At 47.5% G+C, this 27,767-nt stretch overlaps 1 protein-coding gene across 1 annotated transcript; it reads right to left on the reverse strand.

Annotated features, from left to right (window-relative positions):
- Positions 1 to 420: 420 nt before the first annotated feature.
- On the reverse strand, positions 421 to 19,287 carry EXOC3L4 (exocyst complex component 3 like 4). Its single transcript, XM_033063856.1, has 11 exons — positions 18,954 to 19,287; positions 15,329 to 15,980; positions 12,738 to 12,855; positions 11,610 to 11,735; positions 10,258 to 10,358; positions 8,851 to 8,946; positions 6,769 to 6,883; positions 4,696 to 4,818; positions 4,267 to 4,419; positions 2,750 to 2,871; positions 421 to 583 (listed from the first exon to the last, which is right to left on the reverse strand). Exons 1-11 carry the CDS (start codon positions 19,285 to 19,287, stop codon positions 421 to 423), a joined length of 2,103 nt encoding a protein of 700 aa, XP_032919747.1.
- Positions 19,288 to 27,767: the final 8,480 nt, after the last annotated feature.

The following is a 27,767-nucleotide window of genomic DNA, read 5'->3' on the forward strand; positions in this document are numbered from 1 at the left end:
TGGGCACTAATTATGAGGGAGGCTCTTGCTCTGATGCTGTATAATTATGCAGAGCACAGTCCAAGCCTTAATATAGCACTCAGGCCTTAATATAGCTCTGAGTGGACTGCTTTTGTTTTTCTCCTGTTCTTTGAAAATACATTCAATCTTGTACCAAACAGTGGAGCAGCCTCCTGGCAATAGAATCCATACAGAACATGAGGTGGACACTGTGCCCAGGCTGGAGCTGCTGCCCAGGAGCTCTTACAGGAGATTGGTGTCTTGGTGCATCTGTTGCCTCTGGGGTAGCAAGTTCAGGAAAATACTCCTTTCTCCACAGCAGTCAAGAATTTGGGTTTGCAGAGGAGTAGGGGGGTTGGCAGATTTTAGATCATGTATAGAGACAGTGTAGGAGGAGGCAGGATGCTGACTGGTCCTGTGTTAGAAGCAGCTGATGATTACTGGAACATCAATTTCAGCGAAGAGTGTGCTGCCCTCCCCTCTGTCGGAGCTCTCCTGTGCATGGCGCACTTGCCGAAAAATCGCTGCTCTTCTGGCACGCCCCAGCCCCCGCAGCGCCAGGATGGCCAGGATGTGCTCCTTCCTGCAGATACCAAACAAGAGCTGGCTTAGATCTGACCAGAAAAAACAGACCAGAGGTGAGCAACCAACAGCTGAGCTGGAGACACAGCAAGCCTGTAGCGAAGTGCCAGGGACTGACTCCTCACCACACTGGAGGAGCCACCAGGATGGGAATCTGCAGCCTCTGGAGGTACCAAACCAGCGAGCAGCAGCTCCTGCCACAGCACACTGGTGGGACACCTTCCTGCTGCTGGTGCTTCAGGGAATTTCCTCCTCTCTCTCCACACCCGTGATGCCCTTTGCATGTTTTCCAGAGAGGCTGTGGACCCTTTTGTGTAATGATTACTTTGAGATGAGTAATGGAAGTGCTAATATTTAGGAAGCTGATAGGCACTAATTAGATTTGAGCTGGAAAGCCAACTTGGAAACATACCCTGTTCCAGTAATCTCAGTGTATACAAATTCAGTGATGTCTCTGAGAGCTCAGGGGAAAAATTAACAGGGACATGAACAGGAAGCAATGCAGGTCCGGCAGGTTCCGCCTCATTTTCCAAACTTCATTGTTAAAAATGATGTTACTCAATAATGGAAAATCAGAAATTAAATAAACCAAGAGGACGAGCATTAAAACCTGGCTTGGGTCTGAGGCTAATGATGAAAAAGTACCACAAAAAGCCTTGTAAATGGTTTTTCTGACTGGAATATGGTTTTCAAATAACCATCATTGATGACTAGCCATCATTTACCTCTCCCATCCTTTCCAGAACAAGCACTGCCTCTATTTCAGCTTAGTCTGGCCACTGGGATTAAACCCTTATTGAGGTTTATTTATTTGTTTGGATTTGTTTGGTTTTATTGTTTGTAGGGAATGTTTTTTGTAAGATAATTATATTCACCTAGGAAATTACTTACGAACAATTGTTCCTTTACATGTCCATGTCATGAATTCCCCCACACAGATAAGCCTGAAGAATATCAGAACCACCCAAGTAAAATCTAGTTATGAAAAATTTTGAGCCTCAGTTTTGGGGAGAGGTAGATATAATAATATGATCTTCTTTTCTCAATATTTGAGGGTCACTGCAGTATTCTAGCAATTAGTTAAATCTTACGGATTATTTTGATTGCATAAATGTCATCCAGTGCTGAAACTTTTGGGGTTTTTTTTCTGAAATTACTCTGATGAAATGGAATTTATTGCAATCTTATCACTGATATTCATTCTCAGTGGCTGAAAGAAGAGCTATAGAAGAGAAGGTAACTTCTGATCTGCAGTTGCTTAGCCATGCACAGAGCTAATCACTTTCTTTACTTTTCCAGGAGTTTTAAATTTTCCAGATGCAGCTTTGGAACAGCAAACGGAAAGTACAAAAGAAAGAATTTGTAATTTATTCCAAAATTTAATGATTGTGTTGAGGCTGTTTCAGAAACTGCAGCTGAACTGTGTCAATGGCTGCCGCACTTTGAGGTCTGAGCCTGGAAACAGGAGACAAACTCTGCTCCACATCTGGAGCCTACAAATTGGCAAACAGGGCTGATACTGGTGATGCAGTGGAAAGCAAACTGGACCTTTACTCTGAAATAAGGTTCATTCAGAGCAATAAAATTGAATTCAGTGATAGAATGCATGGGAATGGTTCAAAACTGTGTCAGGGGAGCTCTAGACTTGACATTAAGAAGCATTTTTTTTAATGAGGTGCTGGAGTTGTCTTCCTAAGGAGGTAGTTGATGTTCCAAGCCTGTCAGTGCTCAAGAGGCATTTGGACAATGCCCTTAGTAATTTACATAAACTTTGGGTCAGGCCTGAAGTGATCAGGAAGTTGGATTAGATTATCAGTGGAAGTCCCTTCCTAATAGACTGAAATAGTTCCATTCCATTCCATTCCATTCCATTCCATTCCATTCCATTCCATTCCATTCCATTCCATTCCATTCCATTCCATTCCATTCTAAAATGAAAAGGCTTTGAAGGTAATTTGTGTGCATTATAAGATGCAGCACACAGGGGAAAAAAAGAAAAAGTATGCAGCCATAAAGAGAAAGAAAAAAGTTGAGATTCCTACTGTTGCTGGCGTCCTCATCTTTAACATGTGGCCACCAATAAAGAGAAGCTGAAGAGCTTGGCCCAGGCACAGGACACAAGCTTGTGCTTTGTGGGATGGAACCCAACAGTTCTGGCTTCATGTACCTGATATCTGGATAGTCCTGGCACAGCTCCTTGACGTACGCCTTGATCTTGTCTTTTTTCTTCTCCCCAATGATGCTGGCAATGTGACTGATGGCAGGGAGGAGCCAGTCAGCATCAGAGCCCTGTGGACAAAGAATCACATGGGGACATCAGGGACGGCAGCACCTGCTAAATGCCTTTTTCCCTGCACCAAGAGCTTGGCAGCAGGGTGTATTTACTGTGAGTCAGGACTGGTGCAGGCAGGACAGGCTGCCTCGGGCAGGCAGCAGGGTGCAGGGTGGCAATGGCAAGGCACCCCTGGGAACTCCCCCAGGCCTGACACTGCACTTCCCAGTGCCCACAAGCACCCAAGCAAGCCAAACCCTGAGCAGGGCATTGTGGCTGTGGTCCAGCATAGCAGCAGATGCCAGAGACTTCACCTCCTGCTGCCTGATCATTTCATGTGCTTCATCTCTGAGATGGGATTTAGTGCCCTGGATGCATGACTTTCCACAAAATCCAATTAATTCAACTTTGACTTCTCTGAAAATCCTAGACTGATGTTGCTGTGAGAGACAGAAATGTCAAAGGTTGATGACTCAACCAACTGCAACCATTGTTTTGACCATCAGACTCCTAAACTGCAGCAATCAAGTGTTGTTGCTGGATCCACAGGTGGTGATACCTTTCCTCTCTGCTATCTGCTCTTATCCTTTCTTTCTTTTCCTTATATATTTTCTTATGTGATATTTTTATACTTTGGTATTGTTATATCACTATAGGTAATTATCAAAATGGCTAGATACCTCCTTTCCATTGTAATCAAATTGTTTTAAAATAAACCAACCATAAACACACACACACACACACACACATCTATCTATCTATCTATCTATCTATCTATCTATCTATCTATCTATCTATCTATCTATCTATCTATCTATCTAAATATTTACATCTATATATCTCAGTGTTATGCCTCTCTTGGCCTGCGGGATTTATTAACGGGAACCTCAGTTACATCCCCTTCAGCGGTGGGGGGGGGGGTTGTAGCAGTTGTCCAGTCACAAAACACTCAGATGCCACCACTTTCTCCCCACACCCTGCTGTACACAGACTGTGTATCCAGGTGGAACTTCTCATGGGACTCAACTCCATGAACTGTACCCAGCGCAGGGATCCTTTGGTAACAAAATGCATCCCTTGGCCTGAGGAAACAGGCCCAGGAAGAAGCTGCCACAGGATGAGTGTGATCCTACAGCACATGAACCACCTTATGCAAAGCTCCCTGGGAACATATTAAAACACTGGGTGCTGCCATCAGAGAGCTGCTGGCTGAACATGCACAAGCTACCAATGCAGAGAGGCTGCCAGGCTGGAAACCCACACCTGCAGTATCCACCTTGCTCACTCTCTTTTCAGCACTTCTGTATTTCTTGAGGCTTGTCCTCCTCTAGAGCTTGCTGCCTGGTCTCTGTGAAGCCAGGTGGGAAAATTGCACCTCTGGGAGTGGGGCAGCCAGGAGACAACTGACATACCTGCTCAATGAATGTATTGTGAATGATTGAAGCTTCCAGGCTCATCTTTCTGCTCACTTGCTGACGTGTCTCCCTGTTCATTTTCCATCTGGGTTTGATGACCTGTGTGACATATTCCTTCACCACATATTTATGCACTTCATGTAGAAGCTCCTGGTTAAAAAGAAACAAACCACATGGGGTTTTTTTTGTCCATTCAAGGTAAGGCAGTGAGAGAGGGCAGGGAAAGCCCTCAGGTCTTTGGCAGCACCTGAGGGCATAGATAAGGTACAGGAAGGCAGCACACCATCAGCACATACTCACTCATATCTGCAGCTTTATCCATAGTTATAAAGAACACCACTCTTACAGAGGAATCTGCAGGTCTTACCACAGCCTGACCATTATGGTGTGGCCCCTCAGCAACCCTGTGTGGGACCAGCTGCCTACCTGCCCCAGGGGCTCCCTCATGTGCTGCAGGTGCTCAGAGAACTGTGAGACTGCCGACGCCAGCGAGTCTGGCCTTTCCATCGCCAAAATCCAGTTCTTGGTCAGGATTTTCTTAAGGAGTGGCTGAAAAAAGACCAAGTCACTGATGGCACAGGTATATTCAGACTGGCTGATAATGCCCTAGCTGAAGGCACCCAGCTATACACCTGATCTCAGGCTTGAAATGAAAGCACAGAGCTTTCACCCCCTCTGCATGAAGACACATGAGGAGCAGGCTGGGTTCTTCTCTCCACCCCAGGGAATTCACAGCCATGTCTCCCCTTCCTGGGTAGGTGTCCCAGTGAAGAGAGGAGAAGCATCCTGCCCTGAGCAGCAGATGTTTTGTTATTAAAGGCTTATTTGGGATACCTCATTTCCTTGCTCTGTTCTACCTTCTGATCCACCAACTCTATTTCTTTAGGTAAATACATTTGTTTCTCTAATGTTTTGGGGAAGAGAGATCAGAATGCTAATCATAAACAACTCAGGCATGACTAGAACAGGCTGTGGTGGGCAATGTGTGCCAGTGCTACATGGTTTGCACCAGTTGTGGAAACGACAAGTCACTTGGTAGTGAATCTGTTGGAAATTAGCTCAGTAATCCATCTCCTTGACAGCCTTCTCCATAAGGAAATCAAGCTCTTTGTGTTCACAGCCCTTCAGGAGGCTGTCTGTACTCCTGCAGACCTGTATGAAGTCCTGCTGGGGTTTTCCTTGTGCTCCTTGCTTTGATGTGGTGGCGGGGGAATGGCATCTGGGAGCATCTCCAGCTTTACACCTCATGGTTAGTGATGACATGGGAGTGATGGCACTGTTTCCCATCTGTCCTGGGTACAAAGTAACTCTGACCAAGTGTCCTTAACAGGTTATTTTCATTTGCTGAGTCCCTAGAGCTAATGTACCTTCATATGAAAACAGCAATAATTGCTAAAAACTTCTGGCACTTGGAGGAGAGTTCCCTAAAGGCAAAATGCAAAATATCCTTCCTCTGGCACGTCCCCTTTTTTCTTCCTAGCTCTCATGATCTCTGTCTTTAGACTCTTGGCAATCTCCTTCCCAATTATCTCCCCACTTGCTGTGCTCCCAGCCTGCTGGAGAGCTGTTTAGAAATGTTTTTACTCGGCCTCTCAGTTCTCACGACATTTCAGCTCTCTTGCTCAATGCCTTGGCTTGGGGCCTTTCTCCGCCTGCTGCTTAGGCTCCAGGACAAGATCTGCAGTCCCTGGAAAGTCCCCTTGGCCAGCAGGGCTTGGCTTAGTTTGGAGAAGTCCCATTACTGTCTTAGTTTCTGGAAGTTATGTTTGGGGATTTAGAAAGTGAATTAGGATAAGTGAAAAGGGATGGTTTGATTGCCCCTATCTCTTCTTTAATACCAGCTGGAGCTGTCAGACCCCAACTGGCTGAGAGCAGAAAGGCTCATCTACAGCACCTGAGAAGCACAAACTCCATTGCAGCACATTGCCTTTTAGGCTTCTAAGTCAAATTTTATCAGAGTTTTATCAGATGATACAAGACCTTTAGCATCCTCATTCTGGAACAGTCTTTTGTCACCATGGGAACAGCCTGGAAAAATCACCCCTACCAGAATTAATTCTGTCCTATCTGAAGAGGTTTCTGACAGACTGTGATGGTAGGTCTATGAATCAGAAGTCAATGTCCTGAAAAATCCAAATTATTTGATAGACGGAAAAGTGTCCCATTGGTGGTGTTCAGCTGGCCTCTCCAGTCCTTCACTTTAGATAAGATTTTCCCAACTGCTTTGCCTGAGAGACTGGAAGCTGCTAAATATCTTTTCTTTTGATTGTTATTAACAGTTTGAAAAATGTATCATTGCTCATGGCAAAAATTTCCCAGGATGCTGGAAATGTTGGTTTTTAAAGGGGATTTCCACAAGTGTTAAATGCATTTTAGAGGGACCATAACGTCATGTGCTGCAAAATGAGGTTTAGTTGGTTAGACAAGGGAAGGGCAATGACCCTCAGCTGCTGCACATAACCCTTATTATAGGAAATAATATGGCCAAGATCCTCTTACCTGTGCTTTTGTTCTTAATTTTGTTAAAAAAATGTTTGTGAAGTTCCTTGTCAGAGCTGCCAAAATCTTCTGCAGTTCCTCAGTATTGACTTGAAATGCTGTTTCTAACCCTGACCTACAGAGAGATCACCGATGAGTTAATGTTAAAATGTGAACTATTACAGAGCCTTAAGCATGTTATCTAGATTGGCATGTTGGGTATTATTTTTAAATAAACTTGCGTTTCTACTACTTCCTCTTGGAAACACTTGCTGAGTCAAAGTAATGGCTCATTTTGCACAATCCTGTACACTGAAAATTAATCATAAATGAGTAACTGTGGTTAAAAACCCCCTCAGATTTCCTCATCAGGTGGGACAGTGCAGCCATGTGGAGCAGTTGCGTAGGAGCAACACCTCTGCTAAATGATGTCCAGGTATCTGGGAGAGAACTAAGGGCTGTGGGGGAAAAGTCAATAATAAATCCAGAGAAGGGAAAGCTCCTGTGTCCCCCAGAGCCTGTCTGATTCACTCCACACAATGTCTATCAGCAGCAGCTGGAATGGTAACTATGGGGATGGAAACCTGTGGAATTTCCTAAGGACAGTGCATAGTTCTGCAATGTTTTACCTTATGAGAAGGAAAATTTCTCAGAGTTTAACGAAATTTCCACTGTGTGTGTGCATGTTTTAGGGGCATTGTGACCTCGTGGCTTTCTTCTCATTTTCCATCCCTGTCCCACTGTAACAGGCTCAGTGTTGGTAAAGGGGGGAAACTGAGGCAGCACCACCACCAGAAAAGGCATCACCAGTGATGCCTGAGCATCGCTGGATGTGCCACACCCACTGCTGTAAACACAGAGAACAGCAGGTTCTTATCACTGCCCAGATTTATATTGTCTGAGGCTGCCCTGGCAGGACTATAAAGCACCCAACACCATCCCTGTCATCTCAGGCTTGAGCTCAGGACTGTAATTCCTGTTGAACACCTGAAGTCTGGGTCCAGCATCCAAAAAATCGTGCTGTTAGGACCCCTACATCTGCCCCACAACTCATCACCCCAGCTGATGAATGTTTAACTTGACTCAGGAATAAATCCATCACCCAAACACTGCCAGCTCCCTGCCGGAGACTGACATCTCCCTTAACCCCCTCTCCATTGCCCAGCAGGGAAGGGGCAGCAATGTCCCGCAGGGCAGCAAGAGGCAGGGAAAGCCATTTCCTCGGCAAGGTGAGCATTGCTGGAGAGACCGTGCCATCTAGAGACTTCCCGGCGGTAGTGCTCGCTGCGGCTGGAGCCGTCCGCTCCTGTGAGACACAGCACGAAATCCCCTCCATCCCCTGAATAATACTCGGATATTCATCCCTGCCGGAGCAGTGCAGCAGCGGGGGCTGGAAATCACAACCCAATCTTTCTGGTGGCCAGAGCCCGCGCACTAGTCCCGCGGTGTTTGCCGGGTTGACAAACAAAAGCACCACATCGGCATGGCAAAGATGTCCCCAGGTGCTGATGAGCCCTTGAGCCTCAGCACAGGGCTGAGGGACCAGACCCTGGGACATGCACTCACTGGCACCGTCCTGCTTATGGGGTGAGGGATAGATTTTTGACAGTCAGCCTGATGATATCTGTTCATTAGAGGCACTTTCCAACACGTGGTTTGAAGCAACTAATTCATGCAAAGCCCTGGAAATTCCAGATGCCAGCAGCTGTGGCAGGCATTTATTTTTGGGTTGAGTGCTTTCATTGAGTTTCCTCCAGCCCAGGGCCAAAAGGCAACCTGGAGGCTGTGTTTCTGAGTTTATTCTGCTAACCTCCAGAACAGAAAAACAAATGAAAAAAAAATCTCCCCTGAGGATGAAAAAGATGCTCTGAAAATGAGTTCAAAACTGTCATGCAAGCACTGCATTCATCCATATTTCCCTGTCTTAACCCTTGTGGCTTTTATTCGCATCCCTTGGGGAAAATCCTCCTGCAAGATTAGAAGGGCTGGAGGCTGAGCACCCACAGAGGCACCTCAAGGAAAGCTTGGTCTTTCTTTTCCAGATCTTGCCACCCTCCCTGACCCCAGAAACACGGCAGTTCAGCACAGGGGGAGCAGACTTACACCAGGTCATGGAAGCTGTTGATATAGGCAACAAGATAGGGCACAAAGATGGGGCTGTCCTGGGCAGTGCTCCACGCCATGAACTCCTGCTCAAACCTGTAGGAAAACACACCCAGGTAACACTAATGGTGGTGGCACTGAGGATACCTCATCTTCTGTGGACATGGTGCTGTCAGGAAACACCTGTGGCTGGCCCAACCTGTCCCCTCTGTGTGCAGACAAGTTTTTTCCAGCTGTCACAACATGTGTGTGCAGTGGAGGGGAATAGATGGCAGATAATTACAGGTTTAGGATGCGCTCGCCTGAGCAGGTACGCAGCACTTTTGAAGAGATGCCAGGGATGTTGGGAGGCCAAATATCTGACTTTTCCTCACACTGAGGGTTTAATTGCAGGTGTGGTGCACAGGCTTATAAGTCTGAGCCTTCATTTCTCTGGCTTTTGGGGCAATATATTATGTGCCTTTTAAGCACACAGGGCTGATTTTATAACAGAAGACGTACAGGAACAGGGCAGCACACCTACTTTCCCTCCCCCCCCTAAACCTCAGCATGGTTGTCAGATAGTTGTTTTTTATGTAGCACCAATTTCATGGGGCTGACAGCTGTTTCACAGCCAGGTCTATGCTGAAGGCGGGAGGCTGTGTGATCAGGGAGGCTTTGCCTGGTGGTCCCATTCTTTGTCAGGGTAAAGGAACCAGCATGAGCTGGCCCCAGCCACTTGCATCTCAGGTTTGTTTAAGTAAAAGCTACCAAGCAATAAAAAAAGAGAGAACAGGAAAAAAATATGAAAAAAAAAAAAAAAAAAAAGATAATAAAGAAAAAGGAAAAGAAGAACAAAGAAAAAAAGAAGAAAAATTATTTCAGCAATTTCCTTTGGACATTGGGTAAATTTTAAGGGACTCGGGAGGCAATCCAGCTGTGTGTTTTGCCAGGGTACAGCAGACAGAGTCTCCTCAGCCATTTTTTATGTCCATAGCCTTGGGATGCCAGAAAAAACCACCCAGTGGGACTTATCCCAGGATACCTAGATGATGTTTCGGGCAAACAGACTTTTGGTCTGAGGGGTCCATAACCACTGCTTGCTCATGACTGAAGCTGCAAGTGACCAGTATCCAATGTAAAAAAGTCCTGGGTGGATGGGACTGGAGTGGTCCCAACCCTCTCCAGATAGCAGCTACTTCCCAGAGCTCTGACATTAGATTTTTGGATTCACAGAGTCCCATCTAGGTCTGTCTATGACTCTCCCCAAGTTGTTTTGGAGCCTGCTTATTATTGTGATCTCTCATTCTCCCAGGAGCAGCCTTGTGCCTGCTCAGTGCCAGTGTCTGGTCCAGTACCTGGACCTTTCCCCTGTATTTTTACCAGTGTGGGACTCATAAAGAAAGCGCTGCCCAGAGCAGTGATGACCTTGGTATGAATTCAAGCAGCTCTGCCATGCACAACTCAAGCATTTTTGTTTCCAGGCTTCTGCTGATAGCTCCAGATAACTTCACGTGCTGCCCAATGATCTAGAAAAGGGAATGAAGAAACTCCAGTGAGTGGGACAAGCACCAGTGAAACATCCCTCAAAATGATCTCATGCAGCTTTGGTTGTTAAGAATGGCTCACCTAGCAAAGGGGTAAACAGCCAACTTGTTGCCAGATTTTCATTAATCTCTGGCAGTTCTAAAAATTATAATGCAGAATGGGCCAGGAAGCACCAAATGATTTGTAATGTAATCATTCACCCCTATGCCCTTCTGCTGTCTGAGTGTGAGTTAGAGGTGGAATTGGCTGGAGCTCTGAGATGTCCTGGTGTCATCCTTCCCTTTTGGGGGAAATTGCTGGAGGGATCAACCCCCAACCCAAAGCCCAAGGGGAGCAGAGCTGTCTCTGTGTATGACCCCATGATAGGGGTGACCATAAGCCCCATTCCTGAGGGCCCACACAAGCTCCCTTCTCAGGAGTGATACCAGGGCAGCACAGAGGGTCAGGCATCACCCTGAACTCTTGTTTGCACTGGAACTCCTCCCAGATTCCCATTCCCACAACCCCAGCTACACTTCTGGACTGAGATGTGTTGCAGTCCTACTCTGGTACTTCCCACAGCATCCTATCCATCTGCTAAATCAATTCAGACCTGCCTTCCCTGTGATCACATAATGTGTGATATTCCTCTGTGGAAAAAGAGTCACATCAGCAGGCAAAACTCTTTGATTTTCTTTCTTTCTCTCTCCCTCTCTTTTTCTGTTAGTTTTATTTAATTGAAGTGACTCAACCAATTGAGTGATGAGAATTAATCCAAACCCCTCCTGCCTTTATTACCCAGTAGTCCCTAAAGCTAGTAGGGGCTTTTGTTTTTTGTACTGTGTAAATTGGAGTGGCTGTCACTGCCTACAGCCTTTCCCCAGCTTTCACAACCCTGGTACAAAGTTGCTCTTTAAGCCAAAGGTTTTTTAAAGAAACCTTTTCTTTTCACCTTTTTTCCAATTCTCTTTCTTCTTCGTAATCAAAGAGGTTTAGGGACTTTAAAATCAGTTGCCTATTATGTTGCTGACACAATTGACAGCAGGTTTAATTTGCAGCTAGAAGGCAAGCGGGAGAGCTAAAAGTTGTAATAAACGGCATTTTCTGCTCTAATGTATTCTGCCAGTGTGTGACTTACATAAATTATCGCAGGAGGCGGTACCTCCACCCCAGGAGGAAACAGTCCAGCTTCCCTAGAGCCAGAGAGACCCTCCCTCTCCCTTCCCCTCGCCTTTCCCCAGCTAATTAAATACCGTTTGAATATCAAAAGAGAGTGAGTCGTGGTAGAGGTTTTCCTTCTCTTCTAGATGAACTTCCTTCTCCCACTTCTCCGTGACCTCTAGCCTCAGGATGTTTCCAAAATAACTTTTGATTTTCCCCTGTTAAATGTTAAACATAGGAAGGAAACATGCAGCTCAGGATAATGAAGAAAACACGAGTACAGCCCCTCGCTGCGTTTTGCTCCATCAGCACGTGGGTGTGGCATGGAAAGGTGAGCAGGGTCGCAGACCCTGATTCAGACCTCAGGAGAAATCAGGAGCTGTGCTATGTGTGTGCAAGGTACTCCCAAAGCAAAGGAGAGTCATTCTCCTGGCAGGGAAACAATGGGTCAGCTGTTTGTTTGATTGCAAAGTCCTCCAGCACACAGAATGTACCGAGTCAGGATTAAAGATCAAACCAGTCTTTTCCAGGGTACAGCCAGTCAGGTAAGCATCAGCACTGCTCAGTCCTGACTGATAAATCAATCTTGTTGCAGGTGAAACAAAGTGATCTTTCACCAGCACGGTGGAGCAATACTGATTTCATTCAGCTGGGTACCTTGAGGTCACCTTGTGCTGTGCCCTGATTCAGAAATGATTTACAAGGAAACATCTGAGCCCAGCAAAGAGCCAGGAAAGTCTTACACAGGGTTCCAGACGACTGCAGAAATACAACTGGGAAGTGACTTCATCAAAGGACACAAACCAGGAGTCTGTCCTCTGGTGGGGATGCCCAAAGTCTGCCAATAGCAAACCTCAGATGTTCTGGGGGAGATCCCACACAATGACAGTAGCCAATAAAATGCCTTTGCATTGTTCACATTGCAACTAATAACTAACTAACTTTGCAATGTGTACAATCTGCTGAAGCCCAGCTACAACCTTCCAGAAAGTGTTGCCATGCTGAGTGGGTCTGGTACAATCCTGTTGGCTCTGCTTGGGTCCTCAAGGCGGTATTCAGGAATTTTTGCTTTAGAGTGCAGGACACTCTGTGGGGCCAGTAGGACTCAGCACCTGGTAGGGCTTCAAACCACAATGCAGTCATCCAAGACCTCTGTCTGGGAGGCTGGGGCTCCTTTACCTTCCCTGGGGAACATGTGGGGATTAGGTCAAAACTCTCACCTTTGCAGAAACAATGTAATCGTTTTTCAGTTTATCCCAATCAGCTGGTGTTAACAGCAAGGACAGGTTTTCTGTCTTAACCTCTGGTTTGAGCTCAGGATGACCCAGAAAGAGTTCACTGGAAAGAATCAAATGAACAAATTATAATGCCTCAGAGTGTGAATAAACTGATGGAATATTCATGCAGCATGAGCTACATAATTATTAAGCCATGAGAAATATACTTAAAGCTTAAATTGTGCTGCTTGTTTTCAAGGTTTAACAAGAAAATCTTTCCTTTCTATTCAAAATCATAATTATTCAAACCCAAAATGATCTAAGGTTCCAGCCCACTTCAGAAATCATGAGACTTCTGAGTTGTTTGGACATGAAAAGTGCTATGAGAATTTACTTTTTAAAATAAACAACGTGAAGCTGATTCATTTGACTAGAAGCTTGCAAAATGCCTTTCAGGGTAATTCCTGTAGTAGCGCGTTGCTTTGGAGTTAGCCCATCTCCCTGCCTCCTCTGCAGTACCATATCACAGCTCATGTCAGCCTGTGATTTGTCTCTGTGCCTTGTCCTGTCCAGGGGAGGTGGCAGAGCAGGACCTGGAAGGCACTCCCATGCCTGGGACATGAGCCATGTTCCCCTGCAGATGGAAGTGGTGGGTGGACGTGCAGCTACAGAGTCTGACTCCAAAGAGGGCTCAGCTGACACCAGACTTTGCTGCTCACTTTCCTCTGGACTGACATGTAATCAGGCCAGATAATTAGCAAGGAAACAGGGGAAGGGAGGGAGTGCCTGTGTTCCTCTCTCTGGGGCAGGAAAAATGCTATTAGCCTGTACAATTGAATGTGCTACTCCTGCAATCTGACACAGACTGTGGAGCCACCGCATCTTCCAGGAGAGTGAAGGTGGAAGGGAGAAAGAAGAAAATATTCATGCACTTGATGAAAGTGTTGCCTAAGTTTTGAGCTGTCATCTTGTTAATCAGGAAACACAGCTGCAGTGTCCTATACACAGCCTGCACATTTGCTCAGGCACCAAAAAGGGTTCCCATTGCCACACCAGCACTGTGTCCACAGTTGGATTCAGATACAAGTGAGGACTGTGGTGTACAAGGTCAGACTGCTGCAGAATGACTGCTCAGCAGAAAACAAGTTCAGGCTGCTGATAATGTCCTGGAGTCAATGCTTCCGTGGTCATGGTTCAGATTTCCCAGAGAGGAACATCTCCACGTGGGGAACATTGCACAACCCAGCTGCTGCCAGAACCTGCTGCTCATTCTAAAGGACAGCAGTGATTTAAATATGGACTCTCCACCACAACTGAAAGGACAGTCTCAAATGTGTACTCCAGGGGCTTATTCCCACCTCTTTCTTTTCTTTTCTTTTCTTTTTTAAATGGGAAAATCAAATGGAAACAGCACAGAACAGCCAGGTGATTGCAAGCAGTGCCCAAAACCACTTTGAACTCTCAATAAACCCCTTCACAGCAATTTAGAGAAATATGGCGGGGGCACTTTTCTTTGGTACAGAACCTGACTGCTGAAGCTCATTTCTTTCCCTGCTCTCCTGCAATGCTGGGGTGGGGCCATGCAGGAATTTCTCTTCAGATGAGATCTGCAGGGATTTGTGATGGTGAGAGGGTTACGCACGTCATTATGGTCACCACACTCTAGGTGGGGTTTTAACAGCAGGACTGGATAAGTTCACAGAAGAAACCTCTTGAGGGCTGTTCAAAACAAGGACTACCTGCAGTGCAAATGTTTCTTGCCCAAAAGCTACCTCAGGCTGGGGGTGTTCTGGGCAACAGGGTGCTGCTGCTTGCCCTGCTGTGTCACTGCCCCCTTTCTGGCCATTTTAACCCACTGATACTCCTGCCTTCGATCCTTCTTTGTTTTATTTGAGGACTGCCAATGAGTTTGTGTTTGTCCCTTCCTCGAGCATCTGGTTCAGGCCATACCTGGAGGCCAGCTACCAGGACAGACACAATTTTGCGTTGACATAACTGTTTCACATGCTTATTTTCCAAACCCCTGAACTACAAGGAGCTGTGTCTTAAACCCCTCCCATTCAACCAGTAGACACATCTGAGACAGAGCCTTTGTTTTCATGTGTCTAATTACCCTCAATGATGTCTTGACTCCTCTTTAAGATGACTCTGACCCTTGCATGGGGATTAACATGGCCCATTTCCGAATACATCACCATTTTAATTAAACAGGAAGAAGACCTCCCCCACAGGCCCCTGCCTGTGCCTGGAAAAGTCACTGAGTAACTGTTGGATCTTGCAAAATATATGCAGAAAGGAGCAGGTTTATCAGAGCAGGTTTATCAAATGCAGGGAGGAGCTTCCTGGCATGTGGAAACAGCAAGTGGGTGAAGAAGGGGAAAACAGGGTTATGTAGATCTGTAAAAAGCAGCATGTGCTTTATGCACAGACCTTTGTCCCCACCTATTAATAGATTTGCTATCTGGCTCCACTGTAGTCACTGCATCTCGCTTGCTTGTTGGAAAACTGAGAATGGCTTGGTGCTTTTGGAGTATCCCACAGCCCCATGGCTCCCCAGATGAGGCAGAGGCACTGTGGCAAACACAGCAGCTCACCTGTGGTAGGTGTTGGCCACCCAGTCAAGCAAGGTGTAGAGCTCCTGGAAGTCCAGTGGTCCCTGGGAGAGTTCTTGCAAATGTGAGGCAATGGCATTGTGAAAAGCTTCCACGTATGTGTCACACACCTGGTACTCCTCTGGATAGCATTTTTTTACTGATGACTTGATTTTCAGTAAATCTTCCCTCAGGTGTTCCTGGAGGAAATGTAAGTGGACATTGAGCCAAGAAGTTCCTTCTTCCCTTGATGCCATAGGTGCCTTCAGGACTCTTTTTCTTGCACTCTCGTTGATAGCTTCTCTCCATTGCTCCCTCCACTTTCTGGGCCTGCCGAGCAAATCTGACCCAGGACGAGCAGCGTTGTCTGTGTTGGGATGAGCTGCTTCTTCACAGGCAATTAAAGTCACCATGGAGGTCAGCATGGTATGCTGTAAAGTGGGATCCTCCAGTGTTCCCGCCACTATGGACTGGATTGCATTTGCAATGGAGTTATAAAGCAAATCCACATCCTTGGATTTCCGTACAAACTCCTGGGGGTTATCACTGTATTTCTCAGAATCCCGTTCAGAGATAGTCTCATCTTCCATTAACTTGATACTTGCAAATGCTTCCAAAAGTTGTCTTTTCTGAATAAGTTCATTGATTTCCATTACTGCAGAAACAGGTGGGAAGGGGTTGAGACAAAATAGGCATTAGGGCATTGACAGGTTGGTAACAGGACAAGGTGCCAGACAGGGAGACTTGCAGGAGGCTGTTCAGAATAGCCAGGTCCCAGCAGTGCCTCTGAGAATGCCCCTGGGCCTCCCTGATCTCTCCAGCTCCTGTTCGACATGGGAGAGGAAAACAGTGGGAAAGCAATCCCTGCAAATTGAGCCACATCCTGAAACAGCTGGTTACAGGAAATATCAAAAAGCCTCCTGCTAGCCCTGCAGGGAGGCCTCAAGCAATAGCTGGTGAGGCTGCACAGAGGGACACTGGAGGCTCAGGCTGCCTCTGGCTCTGCCCCTCTGCTGGTGTGGAGATGAGGTAGAACAGAAATGGTTCAGGATATACCTTACCAGCAGGATTTCCTTTAGCATGGATGTCCTTGCTTCCCTGCATAGCACTGTGCTCAGCACAGCTCTGCTGCTGTGTTGGCCATGGTGGTGTAGCCCAGCTCAGGCATCTCTGGATAAAAGGGCATCTGCAAGGCTGCCCAAGAGGGCAGGGACAGTACCCAGGCTTCTGGCTGGGGTAGTGGGAGGGAGCACAGCAGGACAGCACCTTTGGGTGTCCTGAGCTCTTGGGTCAGATATCTCTCTCAATGGTTATGTCTGTCCCAGCCTACCACAAGCATGTCCTCAGAGATACCAGGGCCCTGAGAGAGCCTCCTGTATGTGAGCCCACAGTCAGGTGCCAAGCACAGCCTCACACCAGTGATGGTTTTTTCCCTAGTGCCGAGCATTGCTATCCCTCAGTGGTTTGGGGAGGTGTGGGCATTGTAGGGGCATCTAAACCTGTGGATTTGTGGTACTCCTGGTGCTCAAGTCTCACATGGGTTGTCTCCACCTCCTTTGCTTTTGGCAGCCACTGCCAGAACTGGCTGGTATTGGCTGGGGGGAAGTCACCCAATACTGCTACCCCCAAAGTGGCTGAGATATTCTGAGTTTCCCATTTGTTTTGCAAAGTCTTGCTTGTGCAAGAACCACTGCCTATTTGCCAGTAAGATAAGAAGTATTTGCCATGTGTTGAGGAGATCCAGAGCACTGTTAGCTTTTGAGAGACCCTGGGAAGCTCTCGCTGTCTCCAGTGTTGTAACAGATGCTTTGAACAGGAAATCCCACTCTGACACTGGGCATAAGAAAAATACTGAAGAGAAGGGAAAGGGTGTCCCTCAGGCTTGTATGGCCACTGCTTCTGGGACATACACATACAAAATTATATGGAAAAATTGGAGAGCAGTCAAAGAAGGATTGATTCATAGCACATAATTTCTGCCCTTAGGCTTGTCTGCACCCAGGTTTCATACCATATGTACCAAGTAATCTTTGTAGCATAAGAATATCTGTATGAAGACAGAAATATGCCAAATAACCAAACTATTGATGCATCACAGAACACATAGATCTTTGAGTGCCTGTATGGTGCTATAGTTGCTTCTGCACTCAGAAGGGTGGGAAATTCTACCAATTAACTTAGTCTCTTCTAGATAAATTAGTATAAAACCTGTGTTTACACAAATGCTTGCAGTGAGAGACTAGAGGAATACATTCTGTTCTGTTTATCAAAGTGAGAAAACACCATTTAATCACCATCTATGATAATTATTCAGGGAGGTGATGTTGGGTGCTAAATGAATCTTTAATTCAGCAATACAAGATCAGCCAGCTGGTGGTTGAAGGAAGACAATTGAAAGGCAATTAACTATTATGCAGCTTAATGGTGCACATGGTGGAATCTCCATCACTTGCCATATTATCTCAGGATGGGATGTGTTTCCAACAGAGCTGCTCTAGTCCAGGCCAAACACAAGCTATTGGGCAGAGAATGGGCCTTATTCATGCAATTCCTCAGCTCGTTTATTTCAGATCAGAAAGCTTGTGATAACGTTTTCTGCCACTCCTCATCTCTGACCCTTGGAGATGAGACTAGCAAAGTTTAAGAGATGGGCTCAGATCCAGTTTACCAAGCTCACAACGTATCGATGTAAAGCAGTAAATCACTTCCCAGCAAAGCAGGACACATTACAGCAGTGAGGCAGTGTCAGCCCATGCATCTGATCCCTATGGCACCCTATGTAGTACACCAATAATTTCTTTCTAAAAATTTAGACTGAGGAAAGGCCAAGTCATGTTGTTTCATCTCAGTCTATCTTCAGGTGAATGCAATGTAACACCTCTGCCTTGAGAAGGTAGAGGACAGCAGTGCTCAAACCATGATCAAAGTCATTGCAGTCTGCTCGCACCTGGGGAAAGGGAAGTGTTATAATTTGTCTGAGATGTATCTATGAAATGCTGACAAAACACATGACAGTAGCCAGCCTGAGGAAGACAAAAATCAAATACTTGCAGCACTGCTATTGTGAGGACAGGTGGAAAGTCAATGCAAGAGAGTAAAATATCTGTGGAAGTCTCTTTGCAAGGTGGTCTCTAAGATTAGGAATCAAAGTGGAGCTTCCAAACCAGATCATAGCCAAACCATCTTTCTTCCCCTCTAAGCCTTGCAGCACCCTACAGAGCACAGTTGGGAGGACCATCAGTCTGAGAGCTGAAGAGCAGAAATTATCCAGGATGGCAATGCAGGCAATAGCACACTGCACTTGTAGGTATGTCAGACCAGCAGTTCCCAAAGTGTGCTCAGCAGCTTGGTGACCGATATGAGTGATGGGCAATATCACACTGGCAGGTTGATAGGTAGGCTGCTGATATGGCTAGAGGAGGGACAGAACAGCATCTTCAGTGGCAGAGCCTTGCCCAGGCTAGACCAGGTAACACACAACAAGTCCAAGCAAGGCGTGCAGTTACCTCTCCCTTGTGAAGCGATGCCTGGTTCTTTAGCACCTCTATTGGGCCCAAGCCTTGTACACTGTAAATTAATGTTACATTTATCCTGCCAAGAAAAGGGCACTGGTGGTTTTGTGTCTTACCTGAAAGAGGTTTTGCTTCAATGGGCTCACATATTTCAACAATCTTCTCCACATTATCACAGATTGTGGGTTTGTTCTCATCACAGCTCCTGAGTGTTCGCAGAAGTCTTTTCGTGTTCCAAGAGCCAGTATCTTCCTTCTCTCTCTCTTTTTTCAGACTTCGTTTTGATTTCCGGATGCTAAGCACTGTTTTAATACCTCTTTCAAAGAACCCACTGTCTCTTCTCTGCGAATCTGGGCTGCCCAGTTCAGAAGAGACTTCCATCTTTTCCTTCTCTGGACTGTTCATTGGAGAGGCTGGTTCTGAGGTCAGACTCCTTGTGTCTAACTCCATATTTCTATTTATCTTGTCTCTCAACAGGAGGTTTACCAAACAGGTTGATGGCAATCACTAAAATGCATAAAACAGCAGAATTAGGGGTGTCCTTAACAGGGTATTACTGTGTCTCCAAAGCCAGTCCTGCACTGAAAATCTGGCCCATTCCTTTCCTGTGCCTAAATAGAAGGTCAAAGTAAGATGTAGCCTGTAGCTGCTGAAACAATCTCTCTACCCACAGACAGCAGACAGTGGCCTGGTGCTCTGGAAAGCTTCACTTAACTCCAGCTATTCCTCCAGCACCAAGGAATCATGAGATATCAAAGATGTTAAAATCTGTGTAGACATACTGTTTCAGTGGGTAACCAGATATGATTTTACTTTCCACTGTTCTAGGTGGATTTCCAGCCATGCGGGAATAATAATCTTCCTGAATCTCATTGGGTTATTTCCACTTTCTGATGTGAATATGGCAACTGTGGGTTTTGTTGCTACTTCTGCCCTGCTCAAACCCTGAGCTGCTGCTGCTGCTGGAGATGTCTCAGGGGTGAGTGGTTCCCAGCAGGTGGCTGAGCTCTGCTCCAGCCCCTTCCACCAAAGCCACAGCTATCTCTGCACTCTGAATCATCATGGTTACAGCACAGGAGGCAGTACAAGGCAGGAAGGGTTCACATCACTCATCCTGCCTCAGAGCACTGCATCCCAATATACCAAGGATGGGTGTTTTCCAGGTCAAAGGACCCTCTCTGCACAAGCTGCAGGGGATGCTGCAGGAGATTCCAGATTTTGGCAGAAGTGCTCCTGTCAGTGCAGTCACAGCCTCTGCCCTTGCTCAGCTCCTGCCCTGCTGCAGACAAACTCCCCTCTGCCCACCCTGAGAGCTGGCCCAGGTGTTTGGCAAGAGGGAGGAGGGAGATTTTGCCTTTCCTGCCTTACAAAGGGCTCCCATCAGACCACCAGCTGATACAGCCAGTATATGAAGCCATTGTACAGTGCCCTGAGGATGGAAAATGCCATGTTTCTCCACAGCAGACTTAAGGGAGCTGAGTGAACAGTTCAAGTGATTAGAAACAGCTATTATTGAGGTGACACAGGAACTGCCTACCTTGGGTCTGTCCAGCCCACAGAAGCCAGAGATTGAAAAATTATTGCAGTCAATAGACATATTGGGACTCTGGAAATAGACCTCATCCTTCCTCAGTCAGTTTTGCTCCCCTGTGCATGGTTATTTCACAGGCTGTGAACTGCAGGGATGGCATCTTCCCCTGGGTTTGCTGAGCTGCTTGCCCAGTGGGGCTCAAACTCTGCCTTACACACTGTCATGGGAGGAAGTGTTTAACCATTCACTGCCTTACTCAGGAGCTCACCCATCACAGCCCATACAGAGGGTGGGAGGGAGAGGAGGGCACCCCACTGCCCAGGGATTTCAGTGAAAGGAGGCTGACATCTCAGCTCAGACTTGCATGGGGATCCTGCAGACAGAGAGGAGCAGCAGAGGAATAAAAGGTGTGAGCCCATGAGAAAGGAAAGGAATACATACCCCAGTACTGAGTGAAGTGATCCCCTCTGCAGCAAGCTGGGATAGCACAGGTGTGATCCACAGAAACTGAGAGCGGCTGCACGGTGCAGGAAATCCGGTGCGAATGCAGTGGCAGGTGAGCAGCTCTGCAGGACAGAGGTCTGGGCCAGCTCACTCACCTCAGCTGACTGGGGCACCATCCCTCACACATGTGCTGGCCGAGGGGCTCCCTCTGGGAATGGTGCTGCTCTCCATCCTCCTTTACTTTCTGAAAAGGGCTGTTAAAAGTGGGAAAAAAGGCCTGTCCGCACCTGCTCAAGAGCTCCAGGACCTTCACCTGTTTGTTCTCTGGAAAAGACTCAGCACAGTTTCACTTTCACTGTGTCTGAGCATTTAAAAGAAGAGGTGGGGAAAAAAGTCCAGGTTAATTATTACCCTGCAATGGCAATGGGCCTCGAACCTCTGTTTCTACGGTGGGGTGAGCTGCTGCCTTGAGATGGCCTGGGGCAGTGAGAGGAAGGAGGATTTCAGGAGGAGGTCCTGTCCTAATGACCTGAAGCCCCACATTATCTGGGTTGGGGGGTTCAAAAGCAGCCCCAGAGCTGCTGTGTGGGATGGCATTTCAGCCCCTTCTGCTCTGTTTCTGCAGGTCACGGGTGGCTTGGTCCCAGTAATGATTGCCAGACGTGGGTGAGGGACCAGGAGTAATGTGTCCCCTGGTTAAATATTTGTATATTTAAATCCCCACTTTGCCCTGTGGGCACTTATTTCCATAGGGTTGCTAGCCCTGGATCCCTCCATTCTCAGAGCATTGGAGAACCTTGGAGGGAACTCAAAGCAAAAGAACACGAAAAAAGGGGCCTTGAGGGTTTTAATAACATTAAACACAGTCACTTGGTTTGTCACTGAGTTGTGTAAAATTATTTAACCCTGGGGCTCCTTTAGTGCTCAGACAGAGGCAGATCAGGCTGCCAGGTGTCCAAGGTCCTGGTGAAGCAAGAGGGGTAAATTGGAGGTGCCACCATGCCATGGGCAGTGAGCACTTCTTTGCTTTAGGAGCTGCCAGTATGTCACCTGTCCGTGTGATAAGGGACATCAGAGGAGTTAGTGATGGATAGATGCAATAAATAGCACTTGGACTTCGTGCTGTGCAGAGAACAGAGGGAGAAAATGGAAGATAACAGTCTCCTCTACCTCTGGGAGAGACTGTGTGTCCAGGACATGGAAAGTGTGTGGGATGGGAATAATTATGATCATATTAAGCAGAGAAGCATGGCAGCATGGAATGGTGTGAAATTGGCCTGATGGAGAGATGGGACTGGACAGAGTGGCTGTCCCATGGTACAGGGGAATTCTTCCTGAAACCTACTCACCCACGCAGTGCAGTGCTGAGATTTCTGTCCTTGGGCTCTTCAAAGTCGTGTAAACAGAGACTGCCCTGCTGGGTAAAACCATTACTGATAATGCTTCTGCCACCTGGCAGGTTGACAATGTGAACAAAGGAATGAGCTATTTATTCAGGCACAGGTTGAGGGGTGGAAAGCCCCTTCGGACACAAAGTCCAACTAAACCTTTTTCCATCCTGGTTTTAATTGCCTCATTCACAAAATATGTACATGGTGTGAGTTTGTACAGACAGGCTCACTGTGACTGGGGTGCTGCCAGGCAGCAGGTCCAGCATGGATGGGGTCTGATCTGGGTCCCTCTGGGGGCTGTCAACTACTCTAAAACCCAGCTAGCTCCAGGGCCTGTTAGGATGTTGATAAACACAATCCTGAGGGAACTCTGAATCCCCCAGTCTAGGTCGCCTCTCTTCCTACACCACTTTCTGGTGCTCTGTCCCAGCAGCAACTCTCAAGGAATGCTCCTGTTTCTGGAAATGCCATCAGGACAATGCTGTTTCTAGGTGTCTGTCCACAGAAGGTCATGAGAATTTAAAAATGTTCTAGGTTTTGCAGTTGTTTGTAATTTTTCCTGAATTATGGCTTTTAGAAAGTGTTCTTTCAAGTTGTAGGTGCATTAAAATCTGCAGGAGTGTTGCTGTGTAACAGCTCCCTGATGCCCTGCACCCACTAACCTCTGTGAGCCTTTCAATTGCTGCTTTGCCTTCTGACCTTTTGGAATATTTGCTTTGGGATTTATTTGATCCCTCATCTCTTCTCTGTGTCTTTTGCTCATATTTATTGTTGTCTTTCTTGTTTCTTTTCCTTCATTAACGCCCCTGGAGCAGTGTAAGACTCCAGAGGTGCAGTGCTCCTTGGCAGAGGTGAGGGGCAGGGAGAGTTTTTGGGGGGGTCCTGCAATTCCCTCCACAGCACCAAGGTTTTCATCAGCTCCAGAGGCCAGGAGAGAAACACATTGCTGAGGCTCCAGGGGAATGCTGCTGCGATGCACACTCAGAAGCTGTGCTGGATGCCCCCTCACAGCCTCGGCAACACAACTGGCACCACCCTGGTGAGGTGTGATGTGACCCACCCCCTTTCTGCAGGTTTCATTTGAAATCTCAGCCTGTGTGGGTGGAGGAGACCCCAGAGCTGCAGTGATTTATTGCAGCAGAGAGGCTTGATATTTCTAACAGCATCAATGATGATGGATGAGGCAAAGACATGCTTGGAGGCTGCACATGCCGATGCAGCAATTTCCTCCTGAGAGGTGCTTTGCAGGGAAATGAGAGATATTGTTTCACCTGAAATATTTTTCTTTCTGCTTTTAAGTTGAGGGAGGTTTGAGCCTTAAGCTGAAAAGTACATTTGCAGGAAAGCAGCAGGTTGTGATTTAGAGTTTGGCTTTTACAGAAGGGATGCTGACCCCTAGGTTTGAGTGGAAGAATTTGGAAGGTGCATTTCTGCAGAACACAAGAGTGTTACCACATCTGGGAGAGGATGTGCTCCAGTCCTAAGGATGGTGTCCTACACTGTTCTTGTGTAGCTGTAGGAGGATACCACTGAACTAGTATATATCAGACCAAGGAACAAAATCACAAGTACTCATTTTGTTGCAGAAAGTTGGCCCTGGAGGATTTTCCACGAGAGCCGCCACTGCTGTGGAAGTCCATCCTAGGTGCTTTTGAAGGATGAACGTCCAAGTTTTCCTTTCTCTCCTATCTGAAAAGGTCTGGAACAGGCCTGTTTGAGCAGAATCTCTCACATTGGTTTTCTTCTTTTGCAGTGAAATTGTTTTAACACGTTCAGCAAGCCACCAGCCCAAGTGTGCTATGCCAGCTGTGCTGAAGCATGCCAGGACTCATGTGAGCCCAAGAGGGATGGCAGGGCTGGGAGACAGGCTTCCCCACTCTCCTGATTCCTGCTGCAACAGCCCCACAAACCCATTTTGCCAGCAGGCACAGACCAGCCCCCACTGGCCCCGGAGCTACATGGTGCAGCCAGGGCTGGGGCAGTGCCTGTGTGCTCCCCCAGCTTGGCAGCAGCTCTGCTTTGCTGGTTGAGCATTTCCTTCTGCCTGTTTGTGATTGCTGTGAGCTGATGTGTAGATGGAAGGTATTTGCAAAAAACTGGCTGTGCAGGTTGTGCGCTCCATAGCCCATTAGTTTGCAGCGAGCATCAGCAAAGCCAGGGTGGAGTACATCACCCCAGCCTCGAGACTGAAATGTCACAGCTCATTGGCTTCAGGAGGAAGCTGATGTGTCCTACTGAGCAGGGTGCCCTCATCCCTCTCATACAGGAGCTGTCAAACCAGAACTCAAAGAGCAGAAGTTCCTTGTGCATGACACTGACAGTGGATTATCTATGTGATTGTGCTTCTGCTCTTAATTCACCCTATGCTTTGCCAAAACACCAGCCTGCTGCTGCAGCTTTTCACTGTGGTGTGAGCCCACTGGCTTCAGTGGGATTGAGTCTGATGTCCAAAAGAGCAGGGGGTAACCAGCCCCATCTCCTGGAGATGGGGCATCAAACTTAACAGTGAGAGTTTCCCCTTGGAGTGGCTAGGGCTGATTGTTCCCGGTGGATAGCAGCCTTTGAGCAGGAATAAAGCCCTGCTGAGCAATTCAAGAAAAGTTAGACTACTCTGTCATTTAAACTAGGTGACTAAGAGCAGACTGCTTCTGGAGCCAAGGCACCTGCCTGCACCATGCTAGGTGTCTGCTGTTGAAAATGTGTCATTGAGGCCAAGGACTCAGCTGGGAACTCAGCGCTGCTTCTGCTGCAGATGATCAGGAGGTTGCATAAAGCAGGAGCTTGTGCTTTTCCTCAGCAAGGTTTTGCTTTACTGCACCAAAATTTCCACTCTACAGTCCTCAAAAACTTTACCAAAGCCAGGTTAACACTTGTTTGCCACATTGCTGCAAGACATTCTAAAGAACAAGGACCTTGAGAAAAACCAATGGAGCCTTGGGAGAAACCTCTTTGGCCTTTTCCTGGCTGAACTTTCTCCAGGTTAATCCCAGGCTTGTTTTGATAGAGGGAGGAAAGGTGCAGGGTGGTTCTTATCTGTGTTACACTTTGTGTCCCTGGCTTTCTTCGGTGCTGAAGGGTTCTTGTATCACACCTTTTTATTGTCCACACCAGTGTGAGCTTTGGTGCCCATAGCAATGCCCCAGGGAAGTGGGAAGCAACTTACACTGAATATCTCTCTAGATGAAGTCTGACCTGTGGAAATCTGAATTTTCGTCACCTTTGGTGGATGGGAAAAACTGAGAACTAGTGCTTTATTTAAAATATATACTTCTGTACCATTTTTCTTTTAAATGAGTGTTTTTGAAGTTTCATTCAAGATGTTGTCACTGTAATCATTATATTTCTATAGAGATTATAATGACTCTTTATTAAGAGTTAGTCTCAGTCAGTCAGTGCTTAATTCACATATCAATGACTCCATAAATCCTAAACCCATAAATCTGCTGAAACTGCTCAAATCTATTGTGCTAATGAATGCTTGCAGGAGCTCATCATTTCAGAGGTAATTCACTTAAGGAGTTGCCCGTGAGGGTGAGTGGTTGGTGATGGCAAAGGGTCCTCACCTCTGTGAATTAGTGGAAGGTTTTATAACTGAGCCACACTCAGGGCGAGCATTAGAGCCCACTCTTTTTGGTTGATATGCTCCAGACTACTTCATGTGCAGTCCATCAGTCTGACCCTCAGAATCTTTCCCATCATGTGGAGAGAGCTGGACATCATTTCTGTGTGATGGTGGGGTGGGTGGACCCAGGTGGTGCAGAAATCATGATGTCATTTTGTTCAGAGTGAACTGGTTAAGCCATAGCTGGTTATTAAGCCAACAAAGGCAGTAGCTCCTAACCAGTTATTAGAGTGTTTGCAAACCCTTGCTCCTGCTGCTGCAAAACACTGGGCACCTCTTCTGGCTGACTGGAATCTGTCTAATGATGCTATTGCAAACCAGTCCTAGGAGCTTGTCCTTTATTTTAATAAATGCATAATCCCTATGGAAAACTGGAGACCAGTAGAAAACAGTGCCAGAATCCCCTGGAGCAGCGGGAGTGTGGGCAGCTGCCAAGGAGATAGGTGGGAAACTGCATGTCATCGTGGCAGTCAAGGGATGCAGGTGTATAATTTGAATAGCCTCAAAGCATTGTGCCCTGACAGGTGTCTGTCATTCCTGCTTTGTCCTTTCAAGTGGGCCAGTTCACTGGCAGTGTTTTTCTTCCCCAGTGCAAGAGGATTTATATAGCCATGTTTTTAAACCATTTGCTCTAGGGGCCTATTGTGCATCCCTAATTGCAGCAGCGTAACAGGTGCTGCTGCAAAAACGCCATCTTATTTTTTGTAGGGTCTTATTTGGTTTACAACGGTGACAGGAGCATTGAGCATTGCTCATATGAGCTGGCAGAAAGTGTCCTCCTCCTTGTGGCTCCCACCGAAATGGGTGCGAGGGCAGTGTATGGCAGTGCCACTGGAGAGGCTGCCAGTGCCAGCCGGACGCCGTGTCTTCATCGAGTTCCAGCTGCAGGGAAACGGGGGAAGCCCACTCGTGTGCAGGCACCCCCGTGGGGACTGGCTTTTTGGGGCCATGGGCCACCCTGCTGCCAAACGGGGGCTGGCTGCTTGTGGGGAGCGTGGCCACTTGCACTGCGGTCCCTGGCCGTGCTTCAGGGCCACTCCTCGCCCGCGGGCTCCCACCCATCAGCTCCCGCTGGGCGGCAGCAGCCCGGCTCCTCCGGCATCGCTGCCTTGGCAAGCGCCCTGCAAACCGCTCAGCCGCCCCTCTGCACATCCCCGGCCGTGCCTGCCCTTGGCAAGCGCCCTGCAAACCGCTCAGCCGCCCCTCTGCACATCCCCGGCCGTGCCTGCCCTTGGCAAGCGCCCTGCAAACCGCTCAGCCGCCCCTCTGCACATCCCCGGCCATGCCGGCCCTTAGCAAGCACCCTCTACAAACCGCTCAGCCGCCCCTCTGCTCATCCCCGGCCGTGCCTGCCCTTGGCAAGCACCCTCTGCAAACCGCTCAGCCGCCCCTCTGCTCATCCCCGGCCGTGCCTGCCCTTCCCCTGGCAGCGGCACCGGGACCGGCGGCAGTGATTCCCCGCGATGAGCCCCGCAGGCTGTCACAGGCTGTCACAGGCTGTCACACCAAACCGGACTCCCGGCGCACACCCCGGTGGGTTTGTGTGTGCCGTGTGGCCCTTTAAGAAAGCCTGTACATCCCCTTTCCCCAGGGGAAAAAACAAGAAGGCAAGTGGAGCAGATGTAATTCTGCAGTGCTGGGCTGACTGTGTGAGTATGTCAGCGGGAAGCTGGGGTTTATGCAGGGTGAAACAAGGAGAAGCTGCCTGGGGCTGCGCTTCCCTCTGCCGCGGGGTTTGTGCCACTGGGAGGGCAGAGCTCCCACCGGGATGTGTGGGTGTCCTGGCTCCCAGGGTGCTCTTGCAAAAATCTCGCAATGCTGGAGCCAGAACCTGAAAGTAAAAGATCTGCTTAATTGCCTTTATCTGCTCCAGCATCAAAAATCAGTGAGGCAGTGTTGGACCTGGGGAGACAAAACCGACTTTCTTCCAGCTTGGGAAACA

The sequence above is a fragment of the Catharus ustulatus genome, chromosome 6 (genome assembly GCF_009819885.2).
Source record: "Catharus ustulatus isolate bCatUst1 chromosome 6, bCatUst1.pri.v2, whole genome shotgun sequence".
In the NCBI taxonomy this organism is placed as follows: Eukaryota; Metazoa; Chordata; class Aves; order Passeriformes; family Turdidae; genus Catharus; species Catharus ustulatus.

Bases quoted from the DNA above. Each gene is read 5' to 3' on its own strand.
- EXOC3L4 (XM_033063856.1), bottom strand. From the start codon at position 19,287: ATGGAGTTAGACACAAGGAGTCTGACCTCAGAACCAGCCTCTCCAATG. The intron at 4,420-4,695 runs GTAGGCAGCTGG...CTTTTTAACCAG, and splicing joins TGAGGGAGCCCCTGGGGCAG to GAGCTTCTACATGAAGTGCA. The intron at 584-2,749 runs GTACATGAAGCC...TGGTATCTGCAG, and splicing joins CAGGACTATCCAGATATCAG to GAAGGAGCACATCCTGGCCA.